The sequence below is a fragment of the Tachyglossus aculeatus genome, chromosome 1, assembly GCF_015852505.1.
Source record: "Tachyglossus aculeatus isolate mTacAcu1 chromosome 1, mTacAcu1.pri, whole genome shotgun sequence".
Classification (NCBI taxonomy): Eukaryota; Metazoa; Chordata; class Mammalia; order Monotremata; family Tachyglossidae; genus Tachyglossus; species Tachyglossus aculeatus.
The window spans coordinates 65,890,920-65,911,071 of record NC_052066.1 but is presented as its reverse complement, the minus strand read 5'-3'; the positions used below and the strand labels follow the sequence as shown (position 1 = coordinate 65,911,071).

The window sequence follows — 20,152 nt, the reverse complement described above, 5'->3', positions numbered from 1 at the left end:
AAAGCACTGCTCTAAGCGCTGGGGAGGTTGCAAAGTGATCAGGTTGTCCCACGGGGAGCTCACAGTCAATCCCCATTTTACAGATGAGGGAACTGAGGCCCAGAGAAGTTAAGTGACTTGACCAAAGTCACACAGCTGACAATTGGCGGAGCTGGCATTTGAACCCATGACCACTGACTCCAAAGCCTTGGCTCTTTCCACTGAGCCACGCTGCCACTAGGCCAGGCTAACGATGAAGATAACATTTACTAAGCACCAAACATTCTGGTAAATTCTGGGATACAGGAAAAAAAAGTGGATTATATGTTGCCAACTTCTACTTCCCAAGCGCTTAGTACAGTGCTCTGCACACAGTAAGTGCTCAGTAAATATGATTGAATGAATGAATGAATGAATACAGTTCCTGCCCACAGGGAGATTGCACTGTGAACATGGAGCTAGGCATAGCAACACTTACAGATGGATGCTACACTTAAGCTTAAGCGCTTAACACTTAAGCTCTTAGTACAGTGCTCTGCACACAGTAAGCGCTCAATAAATACTATTGATGATGGATAACCAGAAACATGGCTCAGTGGAAACAGCCCAGACTTGGGAGCAGAGGTCTTGGGTTCTAATCCCAGCTCCGCTGCTTGTCGGCTGTGTGACTTTGGGCAAGTCACTTCACTTCTCTGGGCCTCAGTTCCCTCATCTGTAAAATGGGGATGAAGACTGTGAGCCCCACGTGGGACAACCTGATAACCTTGCATCCCCCACAGTGCTTAGAACAGTGCTTGGCACATAGTAAGCACGTAACAAATGCCATCATTATTATTATTATTATTATTATTAATAATTATGATGATATTTGTTAAGTGTTTATTATGTGTTAAGCGTTCTAAGCGCTGGAGCAGATACGAGCTCATCAGTTTAAACACAGTCCCTGTCCCACGTGGGGCTCACAGTCTTAATCCCCATTTTACAGATGAGGCAACTGAAGCCCAGAGAAGTGAAGCGATTTGCCCAAGGTCACCTAACAGATGAGTGGCAGAGCCGGGATTAGAACCCAGATCCTCCAGACTCTAAGGCTTGGGCTCTAGCCACTAGGCCATGTTGCTTCCCTAGCAATGGCCTGTAACAATAATAATAATAATAATGGCACTTATTAAGCGCTTACTATGTGCAAAGCACTGTTCTAAGCACTGGGGAGGTTACAAGGTGATCAGATTGTCCCACGGGGGGGGCTCACAGTCTTATTCCCCATTTTACAGATGAGGTCACTGAGGCACAGAGAAGTGAAGTGACTTGCCCAAAGTAACACAGCTGACAATTGGCAGAGTGGGGATTTGAACCCAGGACCTCTGACTCCAAATCCCGGGCTCTTTCCACTGAGCCACGCTGCCACGCTGCTTCTCAACTGTACAATCAATTAGACATCTAGACATCTAGAGAAGCAGCGTGGCTCAGTGGAAAGAGCACAGGCTTTGGAGTCAGAGGTCGTGGGTTTGAATCCCAGCTCCGCCACATGTCTGCTGTGTGACCTTGGGCAAGTCACTTAACTTCTCTGGGCCTCAGTTACCTCATCTGTAAAATGGGGATGATGACTGTGAGCCCCACGTGGGACAACCTGATCACCTTTATCCCCCCAGCGCTTAGAACAGTGCTTTACACATGGTAAGCGCTTAACAAATGCCATTATTATTATTATAATTATTAAGTTGTGAGGGAGGCCTTAGATAACTATGTAAGTACTAGAGTTGGCCGACGGGATGACATACCTGGACCAGGCACGAACCTGGAAATCAGAAGGTCATGGGTTCTAATTCCGGCCACGCCACTTGTTGACTGTATGACCTTGGGAAAGTCACTTCACTTCTCTGTGCCTCAGTTACCTCATCTGGAAAATGGGGATGGAAACTGTATGCCCCACGTGGGACAACGTGATTACCTTGTAATCTACCCCAGTGCTTAGAACAGTGCTTGGCACATAGTAAGCGCTTAACAAATACCACCATTATTATTTACATCACCCCAGTTTGGCCACGTTTAATAATGCATCAGCTTGAGATTACATCCGAGCCCCCTGTGAGACATGGCCTTCGTCCAGCCTGATTAGCTTGTATCTTGACATAGCGGATAGAGCGCGAGCTTGGGAGTCAGAAGGTCATGGGTTCTAATCCTGGCTCTGCCACTTGTCTGCTGTGTGACCTTGGACAAGTCGCTTCACTTCTCTGGGCCTCAGTTACCTCACCTGTAAAAAAAAATGAGGATCGAGACTGTGAGCCCCACAGTGGGACAAGGGACTGCGTCCAACCCAATTTGCTTGTATCCATCCTTGCATTCATTCAGTCAGTCGTATTTATTGAGCGCTTACTGTGTGCAGAGCACTGTACTAAATGCTTGGGAAGTGTACTAGCACTTAGCACAGTGCCTGGCACAAAGTAAGCGCTTAACAAATACCATAATTATTGTCATTATTATTATTATTCATTAAGAACTTACTATGTGCCAGGCACTGTTCTGAGCGGTGGGGTGGATACGAGGTAATCTGGTTGAACACAGTCCCTGTCCCTCGCGGGGTTCAGAGTCTCAATCCCCCTTTTACAGATGAGGAAACCGAGGCCCAGGGGAGTGAAGTGATTTGCCCCAGACGGCAGACGGGGGTGGAGCCAGGATTAGAACCCAGGACCTTCTGAGTCCCCGGCCCGGGCCCTATCCATTAGGCCACGTTGCCTCGGCCTGATCCGGGGCGCTGGGAGGTTATTGCTTGGGACGTTGGGGGCCGGAGGGGTCCCTCTACTCACAGTAAGGTCTTACTAAGAAAGTACAGTTAAGCTTCCCGCCTCCCCCACGTGTCTGCTGTGTGACCTTGGGCAAGTCACTTCACTTCTCTGGGCCTCAGTTCCCTCATCTGTGAAATGGGGATTAAGACTGTGAGCCCCACGTGGGACAACCTCATCTCCTGGTATTCCCCCCAGCGCTTAGAACGGTGCTTGGCACATAGTAAGTGCTTAACAAAGACCAACATTAATTAATTAATTAATTAATAACCCCGCCTCTGCCACTTGTCAGCTGTGTGACTTTGGGCAAGTCACTTCACTTCTCTGTGCCTCAGTTCCCTCACCTGTAAAATGAGGATTAAGACAGTGAGCCCCATGTGGGACAAGCTGATTAGCTGGTATCTACCCTGATGCTTAGAACAGTGCTTGGCACCTAGTAAGCGCTTAACAAATACCATCTTTATCATCATTACTGTGAAATAAACCTGTATATATGTTTGTATATATTTATTACTCTATTTATTTATTTATTTTACTTGTACATATCTATTCTATTTATTTTATTTTGTTAGTATGTTTGGTTCCGTTCTCTGTCTCCCCCTTTTAGCCTGTGAGCCCGCCGTTGGGTAGGGACCGTCTCTCTATGTTGCCAACTTGGACTTCCCAAGCGCTTAGCCCAGTGCTCTGCACACAGTAAGCGCTCAATAAATACGATTGATGATGATGATGAACGAACGAACGAAGCCAACCCCGATCCCCTTGGGGTTTCAGGCCCCACCGCTGTATCAGCAGCCGGCAGTCCTACTCGACTTTCAGCTCCGAGAACTTCTCGGTGTCCGACGGAGAGGAAGGGAACACGAGCGACCATTCCAACAGCCCGGACGAGTCGGCGGCCCGGCTGAAGGACCGGCTGGCCGAGCAGCTGGAGGACATGCTCTCCCAGACCCCGGAGATCCCCATCGAGATCTCCACCCAGTCCGACGGGCTGTCGGACAAGGAGTGCGCCGTCAGGCGCGTCAAGACGCAGATGTCCCTGGGCAAGCTGTGCGCCGACGACCACGGCTACGAGGTGGGCGCCCCTTTTTCTACCTCTTTATGGTACCCGTTGAGCGCTTCCTGCGGGCGTCTATCATGGTAAATGAACTTATGAATCGTATTTGTTGATTGAAAGCCCGCTGTTGGGTAGGGACCGTCTCTATATGTTGCCAACTTGGACTTCCCAAGCGTGCATACGATTGAATGAATGAATGAATGCTGAGCACTTTAATAATAATAATAATAGCATTTATTAAGCGCTTACTATGTGCAAAGACTCATTCTCTCATGCTCTCTCTCACACTCACTTCCTAGTCTGTCTATCTCATTGCTTCCCAGAACTATAGCGATCATGCACCACGTGGACCAGATGGCCTCTGATGCTCAGCTTTGGCTGAAAGCGCTGTTCTAAGCGCTGGGGAGGTTACAAGGTGATCGGGGTGTCCCTCGGGGGGCTCACATTCTTCATCCCCATTTTCCAGATGAGGTCACTGAGGCCCAGAGAAGTGAAGTGACTTGCCCCAAGTCACACAGCTGACAATTGGCGGAGCCGGGATTTGAACCCATGACCTCAGACTCCAAAGCCCGGGCTTTATCCACTGAGCCACGCTGATGGTATTTGTTGCTTTGCACACAGTAAGCGCTCAATAAATACGATTGAATGAATGAATGAATGAATTTAAGTGCTTACTATGTGCCAAGTACTGTTCGAAGCGCTGAGGTAGATACAAGGTAATCAGGTTGGACACAGTTCCTGTCCCACATGGGGCTCGCAATTCATTCACTCATTCATTCATTCAATCGTATTTATTGAGCACTTACTGTGTGCAGAGCACTGTGCTAAGCGCTTGGGAAGTCCAAGTTGGCAACATAGAGACGGTCCCTCCCCAACAATGGGCTTCCAGTCTAGAAGGGGGAGACAGACAACAAAACAAAATATGTGGGCAGGTGTCAAGTCATCAGAATAAATACAAATAAAACTAGATGCACATCATTAACAAAATAAATAGAATAGTAAATAGGTACTTAATCCGCATTTTGCCGATAAAGTAACTGAGGCCCAGAGAAGTGAAGTGACTTGCCCAAAGTCACGCAATGGAAAATCAATCAATCGTATTTATTGAGCGCTTACTGTGTGCAGAGCACTGTACTAAGCGCTTGGGAAGTACACATTGGCAACACATATAGAGATGGTCCCTACCCAACAGTGGGCTCACAGTCTAGAAGGGGGAGACAGAGAACAAAACCAAACATATTAACAAAATAAAATAGATTAGATATGTATAAGTAAAATAAATAAATAGAGTAATAAATACGTACAAACATATATACAAGTGCTGTGGGGAAGGGAAGGAGGTAAGGCGGGGGGGATGGAGAGGACAAGTGGCAGAGCCAGGATTAGAACCCAGGTCCTCTGAGTCCCAGGCTCGGGCTCTAGCCACTAGGCCATGCTGAGTCTCTGTCCTACATGGGGTTTACAGTCATAATCCCCATTTTACAGATGAGGGAACTGAGGCCCAGAGAAGTGAAGTGACTTGCCCAAGGTCACGTAGCAGACAAGCGGTGGAGGTGGGATTCGAACCCACATCCTCTGACTCCCAAGCCACTGGGTGTGCTAAGCACTGTAATAGTAATAATTATGGTATTAAGCGCTTACTATGTGTTGGGTACTGTACTAAGTGCTGGGGTGAATGCAAGCAAACTGAATTGGACACAGTCCCCGTCATTCATTCATTCAGTCGTATTTATTGAGCGCTTACTGTGTGCAGAGCACTGTACTAAGCGCTTGGGAAGCAGAAGACGGTAACATATAGAGACAGTCCCTCCCCAACAACGGGCTCACAGTCTAGAAGGGGGAGACAGACAACAAAACATGGGGACAGGTGTCAAAACCATCAGAATATCTATGTCTCGATTCCCATTTTACAGAGGAGGTAACTGAGGCCCAGAGAAGTGAAGCGACTTGCTCAAGGCCACACAGCAGACAAGTGACAGAGCCAAGATTAGAACTCATGACTTTCCTACTCCCAGGCCCGGGATCTATCCACTACACCAAGCTGCTTCCTGTACTGCAGCGTGGCTCAGTGGAAAGAGCCCGGGCTCTGGAGTCAGAGGTCATGGGTTCGAATCCCTGCTCCGCCGATTGTCAGCTGTGTGACTTTGGGCAAGTCACTTCACTTTTCTGGGCCTCAGTTCCCTCATCTGTAAAACAGAGATTAAGACTGTGAGCCCCCCGTGGGACAACCTGATCACCTTGTAACCCCCCCAGTGCTTAGTGCTTTGCACATAGTAAACGCTTAATAAATGCCATTATTATTATTATTATCATTATTATTATTATTATAATTACTGTACTAAGCACCAGAGTAGAGCCAAAAGCCCACAAGGGGCTCAGAGTCTAAGTAGGAGAGAGAACGGGTATTGAATCCTCATTTTGTAGATGCAGGAACCGAGGGTCAGAGAAGTTAAGCGACTTGCCCAAGGTCACCCAGCAGGTACGTGGTAGAGTTAGGACGAGAACCGACGTCCTCCGACTCCCAAGTCTGTGTTCTTTCCACTAGGACATGCTGCTTCTGTGCCAAGCTCTGTTAATAATAATAATAATAATAATAATAATAATAATAATAATAATAATAATAATAATAACGGCATTTGTTAAGCGCTTACTATGTGCACAGCACTGTTCGAAGCACTGGGGTAGATTCAACCTAATCAGGCACCACGTGGGGCTCAGATCCTAAGTAGGAAAGAGGACAGGTATTGAAACCCCATTTTACAGATTAGGTAATCTGAGGCACTGAAAATCTGGGAAGCAGGATGGCCTAGTGGATAGACCACAGGCCTGGAAGTCCGAAGGACCTGGGTTCTAATCCCGCCTCTGCCCCATGTCTGCCCCATGTCTTCTAGACTGTGAACCCGTTGTTGGGTAGGGACCGTCTCTATATGCTGCTGACTTGTACTTCCCAAGCTCTTAGTACAGTGCTCTGCACACAGTAAGCGCTCAATAAATACGATTGAATGAATGAATGAATGCTGTGTGACCTTAGGCAAGTCACTTCACTTCTCTGGGCCTCAGTTCCCTCATCTGTAAAATGGGGATTAAGACTGTGAGCCCCCTGTGGGACAGGGATTGTGTTCAGCTTGATTTGCGTGTATTTACCCCAACAGTGCTTGGCACACAGTGAGCGCTTAACAAGTACCATAATTCATTCATTCAATCGTATTTATTGAGTGCTTACTGTGTGCAGAGCACTGGACTAAGCGCTTGGGAAGCACAAGTTGGCAACATAGAGAGACGGTCCTTACCCAACAGCAGGCTCACAGTCTAGAAGGGGGAGAGAGGTAACAAAACAAAATGTATTAACAAACTAAAATAAATAGAATAAATATGTACAAATAAAATAAATAAATAGAGTAATAAATAAATATGCACAAATAATAATTATTATAATCATCATAATTATAATATATAATATAATGATCAAGTGTAATATATTATACTTAATAGTTATAATGTATCATAATTACGATAATATATTATAATTACATGATTATAATTATTGTTATTAATATATAATATAATATATAATCATTATTCTTAGAAGGAAAGTGACTTCCCCAAGGGCACAGGCCATTCATTCATTCATTCAATTGTATTTATTGAGCGCTTACTGTGTGCAGAGCACTGTACTAAGCACTTGGGAATAATAATAATAATAATAATAATAATGGCATTTATTAAGCACTTACTATGTGCAGAGCACTGTTCTAAGTGCTGGGGAATTTACAAGGTGATCAGGTTGCTCCCCGTGGGGTTCACAGTCTTAATCCCCACTTTACAGATGAGGTAACTGAGGCCCAGAGAAGTGAAGTGACTTGCCCAAAGTCACACAGCTGACGAGTGGTGGAGCCGGGATTTGAACCCATGACCTCTTACTCCAAAGCCCAGGCTCTTTCCACTGAGCCACGCTCCCACACCGAAGTACAAGTTGGCAACATATAGAGACGGTCCCTACCCAACAGTGGCCTCACAGTCTACAAGGGGGAGACAGACAACAAAACGAAACATATTGATAAAATAAAATAAATAGAATAAATATGTACAAATAAAATAAATAAATAAATAGAGTAATAAATACATACGTACAAATAATAATAATAATTATCATCATAACTATATTATATATTGTAATCATTCATTATAATACTATAATGAATGATTACAATATATAATATAGTATGATTGTTAATTATAATATATAGCATAATAATTAACGATTAAATATATAATGATTATATAATTATAATTATGATGATTAATAATAATATATAATATGATATCAATCAATTGTATTTATTGAGCACTTACTGTGTGCCGAGCACTGTACTAAGCGCTTGGGAAGTACAAGTTGGCAACATATAGAGACAGTCCCTACCCAACAGTGGGTTCACAGTCTATTATTACCAAAGGGTGAAGTAACCATACTTACATAGACTCTTCTTGAGAATATTGAGAAAATAAGGCTGTGTCTTGGGATACATGTAGGTAATTATACATAACAGGAATGTCAACTCTGCAAAAGCAAATATTTCCTATGTTTCTTTCACTTTGTACAATCCTAAAGAGCATCCTTGGTTAGATCAGTGCTTACTCTACAGTACTTTTTTTTTAATGGCATTTATTAAGCGCTTGTTATGTGCAAAGCAATATTTGGCTCATAGTAGGTACTCAATAAATCGTCACTTTTCAAAATGGACAGATGCTTACAGCTTTAGAAAATTACTAGGAAAACAGAGTTTAATGGTATGTTGAAGCTTAGAAGGAAAGTGACTTCCCCAAGGGCACAGGCCAGACGTGGGATGGAACCGGGATTAGAACCGAGGTCTTCGCGCCGGACCACACCGCTTCTCAGCTTGTGTCTCTCCTCTGGCTCTCCTCCACCTCTTGTCCCTCCCCTCTGTTTCTTAGGCTGGGAATTATATTGGGATCCCCTTGGCCTGTTTGGTGCTAATAAAAGTGGCCAGCCGGGGGGAATTATGGCAGACCCTTCCCTCTAGGAATGTCACATGGGGAAGACCAAGAGGTAATTCCTCAGAAACCAGAAAGCTGCCATCCCAGCCAGCTTCCAAAATGGACATATCAGCGGACGCGGTGTGGCCTAGTGGCTAGAGCAGGAGTCAGAAGGATCTGGGTTCTAGTCCCGGCTCCACAACTTGCCTGCTGTGGGACTTTGGACAAATCACTTAACTTCTCTGTACCTCAGATAGTTCATCTGTAAAATGAGATCGGGATCGTGACAGGGACACGGGACAGGGATGTGTCCCGTCTGATTTGCTTGTATCCACCTCAGTGCCGAGATCAGTGCCCAACGCACGGTAAGCGCTTAACAAATCCCGCAAGTATCTAATTAGATGAGGTGTTTCTCCCTTTTGCTTTACAGAATCCCGTGCAGTTTGAGGAATCAGACTGCGACTCTTCGGATGGAGAATGCTCCGATGCAACGGTCAGGACCAATAAACACTGCAACTCAGCTACTTGGTAATGAAGAAACGGGCCCAGCCTGAAGCAAGCTCTTACCGTACTCCAGGCATTTCACTCTCCCTCACCCCCTCCCGCAACTCTTCCCCTCCTTCCGTGATGCTTTCCCCCAAAGGAGAGCAGCCCCTTGCCCTCCCTAGAGACGATCTGCAATAACAGGGATACAAGACTTCTCAAATCTCCGGAAAAACGTCCAAATGAAGTTAATCCTCACTGAGCATTTCAATCAAGAATGGCAGGGATCTATTTTATGGAATATTCTAGCTACTGTAACACGGATATTTATTTTTGTTTGACATTTTAACACTTTGTACTGTAAAGAGTGGACTATATATATGGTGCGTATATATAGGCACGATACTTTGTTGCAAAAAAATTCAGAAAGGAGTTGAATTAAGGGGATGAGCGGGATCCATTGGGGGACGGGGTTGGGGGAATTCTTCACATGCTGCATGAATCGGGCCCTTCGGGCCCCCGTGAACAAAAAAGAGTCGGAACAAAACGCATAGAGCCGTCTTAATGTGAGAGGTGGCTGAGATTCCAGGAAACGTAGGAACAAATCTCCGGATCATCTGGATTTTCAGTTCTCAGATGGCGGTCCCGTCCCGAGGATGGTTTGTAGCCGATGATCACATCCGGAGTCTTCCCACGCCCTGGGGTGGGAAGAGGGAGGGTGGGTGGGTTCAGTGGGTTATAGTGGGTTTGGCGGGGAGCGGGAGGTCAAACCAGCAATACGTCGTGAGGGCCTGCAGCTCGGGTCGGAATCCATCCTTTCCCGAGACTTAATACGAAGAGCACTTCTTATCGTCGACGCCCCCCATCCCCGTTTAATGGTGTCAGGCGGAACTGGATGGTTCTCCTGAAGAGCACAGAAAGGCCTTTCAGCCCCCAACGTTTACTACTTCCCCCCAAAAAGAAGGCTGGAAGGACGAAAGAAGAAACAAAACAAAAAAAAACCACATCAGTGTTGGAAGAGCCGATTTCAGGGCGCGGGAAGCACAGTCTCGAGAAACCTCACCCCAGCTGGATGGGAGGAAGTCGGGAGCCCTCTCTGAGAGCCTCGGCTCTGGCTACTACCGACCTCGGGATTCCCAGAAGAGAGAGTTGGGATCTGGGAGGAGGCCGGGAAACAAGACGGCACCAACGTGAGCCTCCTCGTTTTTGCCACAGCAATCGGCGGACCGACGCCCTCCGAGTGGGGTTCGGGGCCAAAGTGGGAAACGGAACCCCGGACGGAGGGTGGACACCGCCGAGATCGTCCGGTTTGAACCCGAGGTGATGGGACGGTCATCCACGAACTGACTGGAGAAGACAAGGGGGCAGAGCGGTGGACCGAAGAGGCGGAGGTCCGCCAATCTCCTCGCTCCCGGCTTGGCTGGCTCCGAAATTCTCTTCCCGGGCCCTATCGTGCCTTGGCTTGAAGAAAAAGTCCCCGTTGTCCGCAACATTTTCACTTGTTTAGTGGGGGTTCGCCCTAAAGCGTTCTCACACGGCAGGCAGCTGGCTTCTGGAGATAGGCCTCGTGGTCGACATTTCGAGAGGAGGGTATCTCCAGTCAGGAAATCTTTGCTCGAGCAGAAGAGGGTTTTGCCGCCCTCCCCCCACCCCCTCAGCTGATGGATTGCACACGCTCTAAATGAATGGCGGGAATTCATTTGGGACAGTTCTTTTCCTGGTTTGATCCATCCCATTGTTTACACTTTACATCGATACCGTTGATTTGCATTTCGTGTCCTTAATTGAGAGTCCTTGGGTGGGACGAAGGATCACGTTGTCACCGAAGACTCGTTGTGGGCAGGGATCGTGACTACCAACTCTGCTGTAGTGTACTCTCCCAAGCGCTTAGTAGAGGACTCTGCACGCGGGAAGCGCTCAATAAACACCGTTGATCGATTGATTATGCAGAAAGCAGTATTGTATGAGTTAAATTATTCCATTTTTTATTCTGTAGCAGGACTACATGAGAAATCTTAAGTTATGGCGTTACGGTTATTTTATTATCGTTGTTTTATAATTGTTGTTATTGTTCTCTTTTTCTGTAGATCAGAAGGTTTGGTTTACTAGCACAATGATTGTGTCTTTATTCCTGACGGTGAATTGTGTGATTTTTTTTTATAAAAAAAGATGAAGAAGAATGAAAATGGAAGTGACTTTGGGGGGCTCTCAATGATTCGCCCACATCCTCCCCTCTCCTTTTTGCCCGGTTAGCTACAATCATTGTAACGGTGAAGTAACCGCTGTCTCCCCGATTTTCATGTTTTCGAAAAGCTTTGAATTGTGGATATGTTGTGATTTTGGCGTACTCACGAGAGTTCCCGGAGCGAGCCGCGGAGGAGGGAGAACAGGGGAGCAGATGACTGAGTAGCAGACGAGCAATTTAAGAACCTCTAAGTTCTCTCCAAGCTAATTCCTGGGACTCTAGACTGTAAGCTCGGTGTGGGCAGGGAATGTGTCTGTTATGTCGTTCTGTTGTCCTCTCCCAAGCGCTCGGTTCGGTGCACACAGTGAGCGCTCAATAAATACAATTGATTGATTTGATCTACTGAGTGATTCCCTGGGCATCAAGGAGGAAGGCAGACCCTTCCCTCGGCTAGAAGAAGAAATTCGTTGGAAGAGACCTTGCCATAAGAGTAGATCAGCACAGTCATTCCAGGGAAGAGCAGATCTCCAGCCTAATCCAATGTTTCAACTATGTGGGAGTGGGGAGGAAGGAAAGAAGGAAGAGTCTCCTGCTTCGGGGTATCAGCAAAACACCCCCTTGGTCATTCTAACAACCTGGAGATTTCCAGCGTGAGGGTTTTGAAGTTCTGGTCTTTTAGACTGTGAGCCCCTTTTAGACTGTGAGCCCACTGTTGGGTAGGGACTGTCTCTATATGTTGCCAACTTGTACTTCCCAAGCGCTTAGTACAGTGCTCTGCACACAGTAAGCTCTCAATAAATTCGATTGATTGATTGATTGATTGATTCTGGTCATTTAGAGAATGAGCAGGCCGGATGGGAATTTGAGGAATCGTCTCGCCTTCCTCCCACTTGACGTCTTCTCCTTCGGGACTCCTGGAGAAAGGAGTGTCTTCGGCGACCCATCCCCTCGTTGTCCGGAAGTTCTTCCTTGTAACGGATCTGTGCTCCATCTCTCCGGCTGACGTTGAAGTTTCTTTCTTCTTGTTCCATCTCCTCTATGTAAATAACCCCTCTTTGGGCTTTTGTAACTTTCCTCCTGATTTTGGGGGTGTGGGGTGTTGATATTCTGACACCACCAAGAGTCCCCCCAATTTCCTATTATAACCGCTGCTGGTTATATACTTGGACTGTGAGCCCCACATGGGGCAGAAACTGTGTCCAACCTGATTATCTTGTAACAATAATAATATTAATTGTGGCATTTGTTAATAATAATAATAATAATGATGGTATTTGTTAAGCACTTACTATGTGCCAAGCACTGGCTAAGTTAAGCACTTACTATGTGCCGGGCACTGTACTAAGCATTGGCTGGATGCGAGCAAATCAGATTGGACACAATGGGGCTCACAGTCTCAATCCCTATTTTCCAGATGAGTTAACTGAGGCACAGAGAATATTAATAATAACAATAATGGCATTTGTTAAGCACTTACTACATGCAAAGCACTGTTCTAAGCGCTGGGGGGGGATACAAGGTGATCAGGTTGTTCCACATGGGGCTCACAGTCTTAATCCCCATTTTAAAGATGAGGTAACTGAGGCTCAGAGAAGTTAAGTGACTTGCCCAAGGTCCCACAGCAGACATGTGGTGGAGCTGGAATTAGAACCCATGACCTCTGGCTGCCAAGCCCGTGCTCTTTCCACTGAGCCACGCTGCTTCTGTGAAGTGACTTGCCCAGGATCACAAAGCAGACAAGTGGCAGAGCCGGGATTTACCCCAGTGCTTAGTACAGTGCTCGGCACATAGCAGAAGCTTAACAAATACTGCTTTTCAAAAAAGTAAGACCACACTGGGTCTTTAGTCACTCCAGGTAGTTGGAAAGCAGTGAAACACCCTCTGGTCAAACCTTCACGTACCCCTGGATGGTAGACATGATTTCCAGGCTGGGCTAAAAGAATAGAAAATAAATACTTTCTCCAGCCCGACATTCCTCGTAACTGCCAGGCTGGTGATGCCTAGGAAACTTGAAAAGCTGTCAGCGAGTTGTCTATCGAGCCAGTCATCTCACTCTGGGGTCTACTAGTAGTAGTAGTAGTAGTAATGGTATTTATTAAATGTCTCCTCTGTGCAAAGCACACTGAACTCAGTGCTGGGGAAGACTATGGGACGAAGAATTAGATAGGTTCTCTGACCTTAAGGGGACTCACAATCTAGGAAAGGGGGGACAAGGTTTATAGTAAGTGCTTAACAAATACAACAATAATAATAATAACAATAACTGCAGAATAATAATAATAATTGTGATATTTGTTAAGGACTTACCATGTGCCAGTCACTGTGCTAAGCGAGGGGGTGGATACAAGCAAATTGGGTGAATCCAGTCCCTGTCCCACGTGGGGCTCACAGTCTCAATCCCATTTTCCAGACGAGGTAGCTGAGACCCACAGAAGTGAAGTGACTTGCCCGAGGTCACACACCAGACAAGTGGCAAAGCCGGGATTAGAACTCATGACCTTCTGACCCCCGGACCCGTGATCTATTCAAAAGGCCAAATGAGATTGAATTTAGACTAGGCCCTGGGCCACACTACATCTATCGGGAAGCTGGAGAAAGGAATGGATTGTTTCCAGGACCCTGCTTGAGGGTCTGGGTCTAAGCACTCTGCAATGGAGTGATACTTTGGCATGGGTGGAACATAAAATGATGGTGTCTGTTAAGCACTTACTATGTGCCAAGCACTGTTCTAAGCACTGGGGTAGACACAAGGTAATCAGCTTGTCCCACTTGGGGATCACAGTCTTCATCCCCATTTTCCAGATGAGGGAACGGAGGCTCAGAGAAATTAAGTGTCTTGCCCAAGGTCACACAGCAGACAAGTGGCAGAGCCGGCTTTAGAACCCACATCCTCTGACTCAGAAGCCCGTGCTCTTAATAATAATAATAACGATGGCATTTATTAAGCACTTACTATGTGCAAAGCACTGTTCTAAGCTCTTGCCTTTAAGCCACACTGCTTCAGGTGATGGCCCTTCTTTATCCGGGATCTAGCTCTATTCTTCTGGCGAGTATAGCCTCATTTCAGTCTTAGACATTCCAGCGCTTAGAACAGTGCTCTGCACATAGTAAGTGCTTAATAAATGCCATTATTATTATTATTATTATTCAGTCAGTGGTAAACTTTGGATCCCAATCAGAACACCAAGCCACGTGACATTGTTGTCTCCCCCTCTAGACTGTAAGTTCGCTATGGGCAGGGATGTATCTACCAATTTGATTATATTGCCCTCTCCTAAGAGCTTGCTACAGTGTTCTGCACCGAGTAAGCGCTCACTAAATACCATTGATTGACCGTTGCGTACCAAACTCACCTAGAATTAGGACCGATGGAGTGATGGTTGAAGGCGCAGGAGCCGAAGTTCACGTGTGCTTACCACATCCCTTGGGTCAGAAAGTTTCCTTCTGAATGCCCCAGTTTGAGGTTTTGGTCCCTGAAATCAAATTTAGAATATAGAATGTCCATCTCTTTAACATCAGAGGCCCGTTGATTGCTTAGAGGCTCTAGACCCCTCTCCAACGATTCCCAGCATCCAGTTTAGTCTTAAAGGATTGTAGGATGGATAATCTTAGATAGCATCTTTCGCTGCTCAGTTTTGACCAGTTCCGAACTGGGCTACTTTAAGCAATTTCTCTATTTCTGGGTTGTCATTGTCTTTCAGTCCCGAATAGATGTTTGCTATGACCCCTTAAATGACCAAAAACCCCAGATTAGTTATTTTAATCTTTCCTACCGTCAGCACCCAATCCCGACCGTCACTCTCACCCTCGGCCTTTCACTCGCTTTTTCGAAAACCATTCCCCTCTGTGTCTTCCTGGAAGGAAACCCAGTATTAATGGGAAAGGTTCCACCTTCTCCCTGTTCTGTGTCGCGGTGCCTTTTGGCGAATGGCCACACCAGCTCATTTGGCTACCGTGCCAATCGGTAAACTCTGAGGTTTTCTGATCGCGTTCTGCTTCCTGAGACTCTCCACTTCCCTTAATGTGAACGTTGTCCTCTCAAAGATGTTGGTTTTACTTGGAATCCCATTTTCCAGCCTTTCTGTCTAACCTCTGTTGTTGTCTCTGTATCAGTCCTCTTTCTGGCGTGCTGTTTGGAATGTGTCACAGATTAGTACCATGTGCTAATTTTCTCACTGGATTTGGGTTTTTTTTTTCCCTTTTCTAGATTGTTAATAAAAATGTTACAGCAAACTGATGATAGCATCAATGCTCAGAGCTTCCTTCCCAGTGGAACATTGCAGGTCATTATTTCTCATCTTTTCATTCTAGGTCTTCGGGCTTTTAGTCCATTTGGCTGTTCTTTTCCCCAGACTGATTCAGATGAACTTTTCAAGGGTACCCGATATCTGCTGCTGATTAAAAACCCATGGAGGCAAAGGCTGTTACTCTTAGTGTTCAGAGGGTCATTCATCCAATCGTATTTATTGAGTGCTTACTGTGTGCAGAGCACTGTACTAAGCGCTTGGGAAGTACAAATCGGCAACATAGAGATGGTCCCTACCCAACAACAGGCTCACAGTCTAGAAGGGGGAGGCAGACAACAAAACAAATCAAGTAATCAGGTGTCAATGCCATCAGAATAAATAGAATTGTAGCTATATACACATCATTAATAAAATAAATAAAGTAATAAATATGTACAAATATACATAAGTGCTGTGGGGAGGGGAAGAGGGTAGGGCAGAGGGAGGGAGTGGGGGTGATGGGGAAGGGAGAAGGAGGAGGGGATAAGGAGGGGGAGCTCAGTCTGGGAAGGCCTCCTGGAGGAGGTGAGCTCTCAGCAGGGCCTTGAAGGGAGGAAGAGAGCTAGCTTGGCGGGTGGGCAGAGGGAGGGCATTCCAGGCCCGAGGGATAACGTGGGCCGGAGGTCGATGGTGGGACAGGTGAGAACAAGACCCAGTGAGGAGGTTAGTGGTGGCACAGGAGCGGAGGGTGCGGGCTAGGCTGGAGAAGAAGAGAAGGGAGGTGAGGCAGGAGGGGGCGAGGTAATGGACAGCCTTGAAGCTGAGAGTGAGAAGTTTTTGCTTGATTTGTACGTTGACGGGCAGCCACCGGAGATTTTTGAGGAGGAAAGTGACACGCCCAGAGCATTTCTGTGCAAAGATAATCTGGGCAGCAGAGTGAAGTATAGACTGAAGCGGGGAGAGACAGGAGGATGGAAGATCAGAAAGGAGGCCGATGCAGTAATCCAGTCAGGATAGGATGAGAGATTGAACCAGTAAGGCAGCCGTTTGGATGGAGAGGAAAGGACGGATCTTGGCGATGTTGTGGAGGCGAGACCGGCAGGTTTTGGTGACAGATTGGCTGTATGGGATGAATGAGAGAGTGGAGTCAAGAATGACACCAAGGTTGAGGGCTTGCGAGACGGGAAGAATGGTAGTGCCGTCTACAGTGATGGGAAAGGCAGGAAGAGGACAGGGCTTGGGAGGGAAGATAAGGAGTTCAGTCTTGGACATGTTGAGTTTTAGATGGCGGGCAGACATCCAGATGGAGATGTCCTGAAGGCAGGAGGAGATGCGAGACTGGAGGGAGGGAGGGAGACAGGGGTGGAGATGTAGATTTGGGTGTCGTCAGTGTAGAGATGATAGCTGAAGCCGTGGGAGTGAATGAGTTCACCAAGGGAGTGAGTGTAGATGTAGAACAGAAGGGGACCAAGAACTGACCCTTGAGGAATCTCTAAAGTAAGGGAATGGGAGGGGGAAGAGGAGCCCGCGAAAGAGACTGAGAATGAATGGCCAGAGAGATAAGAGGAGAACCAGGAGAGGATGGAGTCTGTGAAGCCAAGGTTGGAGAGCGTGTTGAGGAGAAGGGGATGGTCCACGGAGTCGAAGGCAGATGAGAGGTCAAGGAGGATTGGGTCCATCTTAGCTAGCCCTCAGAAATATAGGAAGGGAACACATCCTTCAGTAGCTTTGTAGATAACAATAATAATAGAATATAATAATAATACAATAATAATAGAAGCAGCGTGGCTTAGTGGAAAGAGCACGGGCTTGGGAGTCAGTGGACATGGGTTCTAGTCCCGGCTCCACCACTTGTCAGCTGTGGGACTTTGGGCAAGTCTCTTAACTTCTCTGTGCTTCAGTTACCTCATCTGTAAAATAGGGATTAAGACTGTGAGCCCCACGTGGGACAACCTGATAGCGTTCTATCTACCCCAGCACTTAGAACAGTGCTTGCCGACTTGTACTTCCCATGCGCTTAGTACAGTGCTCTGCACACAGTAAGTGCTCAATAAATACAATTGAATGAATGAATGATTGAATAGTAAGCACTTAACAAATACCATTACTATTATTAACAATTCTGGTATTTGTTAAGCACTTACTCTGTGCCAGGCACTGAACTAAGCCCTGGGGTGGTTACAAGCAAATCAAGTTGGATACTGTTCCTGTCCCACATGGGGCTCATATTCTTCATCCCTGAAGCAGCGTGGCTCAGTGGAAAAAGCACGGGCTTTGGAGTCAGAGGTCATGGGTTCAAATCCCGGCTCCACCACTTGTCAACTGTGTGACTTTGGGCAAGTCACTTAACTTCTCTGGGCCTCAGTTCCCTCATCTGTAAAATGGGGATGAAGACTGTGAGCCCCACGTGGGACAACCTGATCACCTTGTAAATTCCCCAGCGCTTAGAACAGTGCTCTGCACATAGTAAGCGCTTAATAAATGCCATTATTATTATTATTATCCCTAGTTTACAGATGAGGTAACTGTGGCACAGAGAATTGAAGTGGATTGCCCAGGGTCACACAGCAGATGAGTAGAATAGTGGGATTAGAACTCCCAAGCCCATGCTCTATCCACTAAGCCTGCCGCTTCTCCGATGAGGCTGCAAAGATGGCATTTGTTCATGAATTCAACCATATTTATTGAGTGCCTACTGTGTGCAAAGCACTGTACTAAGCGGTTGGGAGAGTACAGCAGAACAATAGACACATTCCTTTCCCACAACGAGCTTACCGTCTACAGGGGGAGAGGCAGACGCAGAATTTTTGATTTTGCTAAACAGGCTTACTGGTTTCCTGTTTTTCAGACCCTGGACCTGTGAGCTGATGTGAATCCCTGAAACCGAAACCCTAAGAAATAGTTTGAACTCTGTTTCGCTGTGGACCTGGTGGTGTTTCTAGCTGAGAGTCAGGATGTGTGGGTTCTAGCTCTTTTACAGCTTTCAATCAATCCATCAATGGTATTTATCGAGCGCTAACTATGAGCAGAGCATTGTACTAAGCTCTTGGGAGAGTTCAAACAGAATTAGAAGGCCCATTCCCTGCCCATACGAAGTTTACAGTCTGTACATCCTCCTAATGAGTCCTGGGAGGAAAAACAACCTCGGAAAGTTGATGATGATGGCATTTGTTAAGCGCTTACTATGTGCACAGCACTGTTCTAAGCGCTGGGGAGGATACGAGGTGATCAGATTGTCCCACGTGGGGCTCACAGTTTTCTTCCCTATTTTCAAGATGAGGTAACTGAGGCACAGAGAAGTGAAGTGACTTGCCCAAAGTCACACAGCTGACAATTGGCAGAGCTGGGATTTGAACCCATGACTTCGGACTCTCAAGCCCGTGCTCTTTCCATTGAGCCATGCTGCTTCTCTGAGGAACAACTGTTCCTTTTTCTTTGAGGAGTAACTGCTATATGGGGGCTTTTGAGAGTTTCCTCCTGGAGCGATAGGAACTTCCCAGATTCCTTCATTTGCTTTCTTATAGTGACATCACTCCAATTAGAAGCTGAACATGATAATTTTCCTGGAAAATGACTTGTTGCTTGACTCAAGCGCTTCGTTCAGTGCTCTGCACACAGGAAGCGCTCAGTAAATACGATTGATCGACTCTGGAAGGCAAAAAAAACCCTTCTAGGCCGTGAACCCGTTGCTGGACAGGGACTGTCTCTCTCTGTTGCCGAATTATACTTTCCAAGTGCTTAGTACAGTGCTCTGCACAACAGTAAGCGCTCAATAAATAAGATTGAATGAATGAATGAAAAACACTCAAGCCTGAGTAGCCATTTCTTGGTTGTGTGTTTTTTCTTAGAGCAGATTTACATTCCCCTTTCCCTGAGGTATATTTAGACATGATTTCTTGCTTTCCCCTACTGAGTAGGGGTAAGCTTGTCGTGGGCAGGGAATGCGTCTGTTATATTGTACTCTCCCAAGCACTTAATCCAGTGCTCTGCACACAGTAAGCGTTCAATAAGTACGATTGACTGACTATAATAATAATAATTGTGGTATTCATTTAGTGCTCACTATGCCCCAGCGCTGGACTAACTACAAGACAATCAGGTTGGATAGGTGGGACAGTCTTTTTCCCATATGGGGCTCACAGTCTTAATCCCCATTTTGCATAGGAGGTAAATGAGGCCCAAAGAAGTGAAGCGACTTGCCCAAGATCACATAGCAGAATAGATCCATAGAATAATATATACACATTTGCTCCCATGGTTTCAACTACCACCTGTACGCAGATGACACCCAAATCTATATCTCCAGCCCTGATCTCCCTCCCTCTCTCCAGTCATTCGTTCAATTGTATTTATTGAGCGCTTACTGTGCGCAGAGCAATCAATCGTTTTTATTGAGCGCTTACTGTGTGCAGAGCACTGTACTGAGTGCTTGGAAAGTACAAGTCGGCAACAT

General features: G+C 46.3%; 1 protein-coding gene and 1 non-coding gene across 2 annotated transcripts in view; one reads left to right on the top strand and one right to left on the bottom strand.

The window, feature by feature from the left end:
• MAP3K13 (mitogen-activated protein kinase kinase kinase 13) overlaps positions 1 to 9,980 on the top strand; it is a 169,834-nt gene extending 159,854 nt beyond the window's left edge. The window contains 2 exon segments of the mRNA XM_038743278.1: positions 3,531 to 3,828; positions 9,236 to 9,980. Of these exon segments, the coding sequence (XP_038599206.1) occupies positions 3,531 to 3,828; positions 9,236 to 9,337 (400 nt within the window). The 3' untranslated portion in view covers positions 9,338 to 9,980.
• LOC119935958 lies at positions 4,128 to 4,203 on the bottom strand. Its single transcript, XR_005453557.1, has one exon. It is a non-coding gene; the product is annotated as a small nucleolar RNA U2-19 (small nucleolar RNA).
• Positions 9,981 to 20,152: the final 10,172 nt, after the last annotated feature.